General features: G+C 37.6%; 1 protein-coding gene across 1 annotated transcript; it reads right to left on the reverse strand.

Moving 5' to 3' along the window:
• Positions 1–1,030: 1,030 nt before the first annotated feature.
• LOC113687347 (peptidyl-prolyl cis-trans isomerase FKBP13, chloroplastic-like) lies at positions 1,031–3,698 on the reverse strand. Its single transcript, XM_072060612.1, has 4 exons — positions 3,576–3,698; positions 1,581–1,641; positions 1,430–1,498; positions 1,031–1,302 (listed from the first exon to the last, which is right to left on the reverse strand). The coding sequence occupies exons 1-4, from the start codon at positions 3,672–3,674 to the stop codon at positions 1,238–1,240; spliced, it is 294 nt and encodes a 97-aa protein (XP_071916713.1). The 5' UTR covers positions 3,675–3,698; the 3' UTR covers positions 1,031–1,237.
• Between the last annotated feature and the right edge of the window lie 446 nt (positions 3,699–4,144).

The following is a 4,144-nucleotide window of genomic DNA, read 5'->3' on the forward strand; positions in this document are numbered from 1 at the left end:
TTGAGTAGTCAGAACCATACCACACTACACATTGGCCCCGTACATGGCATGTATTTTGTATTTCCTTGCGTAATCAAAACCATAACACACTAGTCTAGGTTCATCTCATGTGGTCTTGCGTAGTCAGAACCATACCACACTACACATTGACCCCGTACATGGCATGCATTTCCTTGCACTTTCTTGCATAATTGGAATCATAATATGCTAGCCTAGATTCACTTCGTGTGATCTTACATAGTCGGAACCATAGCAAACTACACACTTGTCTTGTACGTAGCATGCAGTTCATTGCACTTCCTTGTGAAGTCGGAACCATAACACACTAGTTTAGGTTCACCTCGCTTGGTCTTGCGTAGTCAGAACCATACACACTACACATTGGCCCCGTACGTGGCATGCATTTTGTACTTCCTTGTGTAGTCGAAACTATAACATACTAATCTAGGTTCACCTCGCGTGGTCTTGCGCAATCAGAACCATACCACACTACACATTGGCTCGTACATGGCATGCATTTCCTTGCACTTTCTTGCACAATTGGAATCATAACACACTAGCCTAGATTCACCTTGCGTGATCTTACATGGTCAGAACCATAACAAACTACACACTTGTCTTGTACATAGCACACAGTTCCTTGCACTTCCTTGTGAAATCGAAACTATAACACACTAGTCTATGTTCATCTTGATGGTTTTGCGTAGTCGGAACCATAATACATTAAACTAGGCTCACCCCACGCAATATGTAAGGCTACTCTGATACCATTTGTCATGACCCGGTGCCAAAGACTGGCCCAAGCAACTTTTGGACAAAATTTACAAACCAAAATGGTTAACCCAAATTTTTTAGTAGCCTTTGGACCCAAGCTAATAACTATTCCTTTCCTTTCCTTTCTTCCAATGTGGGATGGGGTTCGAGTCTCACACATAAAGACTGTTCTAAAGTTTGCTGTAATCATGGAAATATTAGTGCAATTCAATGGAAATTCGAGTAAAAGGATAAGTATTTTATGAATCTCCGTTCATGCACCATGTCAACTGGCTTCAGCGGGTAACTTTTTCATTATTTTCCCCCTAAATTGGAAAATCTTGTAGCAGGATATCTCAGGACCTCCAAAACAGAAATAAAGAAGCAAAGTAATATATCATCCTTCGAAAACACTTTAAAAGCAGAAAAGATAACAAGTTTCAAAAGATTCTGTGTTGGAGTATGAGCATATACTGCTCATTTGCTAAGCCTTTCCAACGAACTCAACATCAAACAGAAGAACAGAGTTTGGGGGAATAATACAAGTACCTACAAAAATCAAGAAAATAGATCAGAGAATATTCTCCAATATATTATGGAACCATCAATTGCCAATCAGGAATATGCAGGTTCCATGGACTATGCAGCTATTTAGATGGAAGTGATAGTTACTTACCACCTCTACAGCCAGCGCCTCTTGCACCATATGCAAGTTCTGGAGGAATTTTCAGGCTCCTTTTACCTCCTGTATGAGATATTGCTATCAGTGAGTCGTTATATGATGCTTGATATATTGGACAACAGTACCAGAGTAACTGTATTCATACCGGTCAACATCGGGGGAACCCCATCACCACCTAGAATGCCCTGATCCCAGCCTTTGATTACCTAAATTAACATAGAGAATGGATTTCATGTCAACTAGATGAGCATCAGAAAGGAACATGTTTGTGATCAGCATCCAGTCATTTCTGATAATCAGTAAGACTGTTACATGTGTAAATTCAAAGAGTCACTGACACGAGCAACTAAGCGAGTTTAATAATCTCCTCAGAAAAAAGGGAAGCCAAGATATTCTGGCTGAAAGTTAGCCTCCAGTTATAGTAAAAGGCATCTTAATTTGTTGCCCCTACAAAATCCTGGGGCATGCATTTTGCAGGCCTATAAAATATGTTTATCTTAATCAGTCCCTTGTTACTGATTTGGCAAGAGAACTCAAGGCAAAGGATGTGATAACAAGGTTGATTAACATAGATGAGCTATTTTAGATTGAAAATACTTGAGTGGCATCAAAAGTTGATGTAATACTTAATGTTTTCCAGGAACGACCTAGAGTTGAATGAGTAAATGAAGACTGCAGAGCTTTCAAAGCTAGGACTCTATTGTTATGGTTTTTTGTTTAGAACAGTTTTAAGAACATATTGTAAAAATTAGAGATTGCCATGTTAGATAAAAAAAACCAAAATCACAGTAATTTCTTTTCTTTGTCAATGTGTCCTCAAGTATACTGTATTTATGAGATTACCAGCAAGATAAATACAAGTCTTCCTTAATTGCCATGTTAGATAAAAAAACCAAAATCACAGTAATTTCTTTTCTTTGTCAATGTTTCCTCAAGTATACTGTATTTATGAGATTACCAGCAAGATAAATACAAGTCTTCCTTACCCCATCCCCTCCCTTGTATAATAAGAAAATGCACAATATACAGCTTAATGACATGGTGTCCAAAAATTTTGACTGATAGTTGGGTATTACATTCGGTTACCTCTTATGGATACCATGAAGTACAGCTCCAGGTCTGTGTCAAAAACAAGTTAGAACTAGTACCACAGCAGTACAGAACCTCACACAACATACAGATGCTGTAGAAGGAAGAGTGGAAGACAAAATGGAAATGCATTTGTCCCTGAATATTAACTCAATTTCCATATCAGAGTTCAACCGTTTATTCGTTCTGAGTTAAGTCTGCAGTTCAAGTTGAATGAATGGCAGTGTAACTTGGACCTGTTTGCAAACTGATCTGTATGGATTCACAAAATACTGAATACACATCACACCAATTTAACTGAGCAGAAGCTGATTTTAAGTTCAGAATTTAAGTTCGGGTGGCTTTACAATAAACACACCCTCCAAAATTTTATAAGTAGTTCTTCTTTGACACCAATTTATAAGTACATTTTCAGCCTTCTATCTGGCTAGATAATGCTAGGAAACCTGTAGGACTACGTGGCTTAATATATAAAAACTGCAACTGTTTGTTTGAAAAAACTCAAGTGCAACCTCAAGTCCCAATTTAGCTATTGTCATACAGCCATATCACTTGAAGGAAGGACCATAGCTAACCTTCTGCATTTTGTGGTATGATCTCATTTATCAAGAATAACCTAAAACCTCAGTCAAATCTTGATGTAATAAGTAGCCTGAAGGACTCAAGCTGAAAAAGTAGTCGAACCCATAATTGGTTGATTATGTACTTCTAGCAAGTTCATCGGTTATCATAACCTTATCAACCTTTGCTTGTACAAGTTTAGGAGTAGAACATTACCATAACAAGTTATTTGGAAACCAGCAAGCTGAGGACCATGTGGAGCTAGTTCTATCTAAGAACGCTTAAAATGTCCTGGCAGTTTTATATGTTAAGTTAGTTCTGGTTCTCCTTTAGCACTATTTAAAGTAAGTGGTAGATTCTTAACTAATTTTGCTAATCAATGATAATCACTATAACTAACAGTCAAGTTTTATACTGTTATAAGCATACAATTAAAGAGAAACAGTTCTGTGATCCCCATGACCATCGGAATCTGTGAATATGTACTTACCTCACCAACACCAACACGAAATGTAAGAGGCTTTCCCCGATTGTAACTGCTATCAAAGACTGTCCCATTCACCAATTTCCCTGTGTAATGTGCCTGCATAAATTTCGTCAGTAAGAAACTTGTAGAAAGTTGGTTACATTAACCACTTTAGTGCGTATGGTGTATCATTTTCTCGAAGCATTGGTGATTTGACATGTTACCCCGGCATGAAAGGCATCAACAGCAAAAAATCAATCTCTTCACCGTCTCTTTACTATTTTTATTCACCGAATAGAATTCGATAAAATCATTTTCAACATTCAAGAAATCATCTGTGCAGCATCTGGTAAATTCTATAGTGTATTCATCTAATCCAAAGACAGGTGTGAAAAGGTAAAAAATATGGCAAAGAAGTAGGCACGTGGAAAGGTAAAGAATATGGCACAGAAACTGACATGTACGGATGATGAAAGGAATATGTTTACAAAAGCAAGTGGTGACCTATAACAGGCACGGGTCGGTTTGGAAATGTTGCGTATGGCAGAAGCTGAAAATTTATTGGAGTGTCACGGAATTAACATATATATAAT

Source organism: Coffea arabica, chromosome 8e, assembly GCF_036785885.1.
Source record: "Coffea arabica cultivar ET-39 chromosome 8e, Coffea Arabica ET-39 HiFi, whole genome shotgun sequence".
In the NCBI taxonomy this organism is placed as follows: domain Eukaryota; kingdom Viridiplantae; phylum Streptophyta; class Magnoliopsida; order Gentianales; family Rubiaceae; genus Coffea; species Coffea arabica.

Bases quoted from the DNA above. Each gene is read 5' to 3' on its own strand.
- LOC113687347 (XM_072060612.1), bottom strand. From the start codon at position 3,674: ATGCAGGCACATTACACAGGGAAATTGGTGAATGGGACAGTCTTTGAT. The intron at 1,642-3,575 runs GTAAGTACATAT...ATGTTAATTTAG, and splicing joins TTCGTGTTGGTGTTGGTGAG to GTAATCAAAGGCTGGGATCA. The intron at 1,303-1,429 runs GTAAGTAACTAT...TGATTTTTGTAG, and splicing joins AGGCGCTGGCTGTAGAGGTG to GTACTTGTATTATTCCCCCA.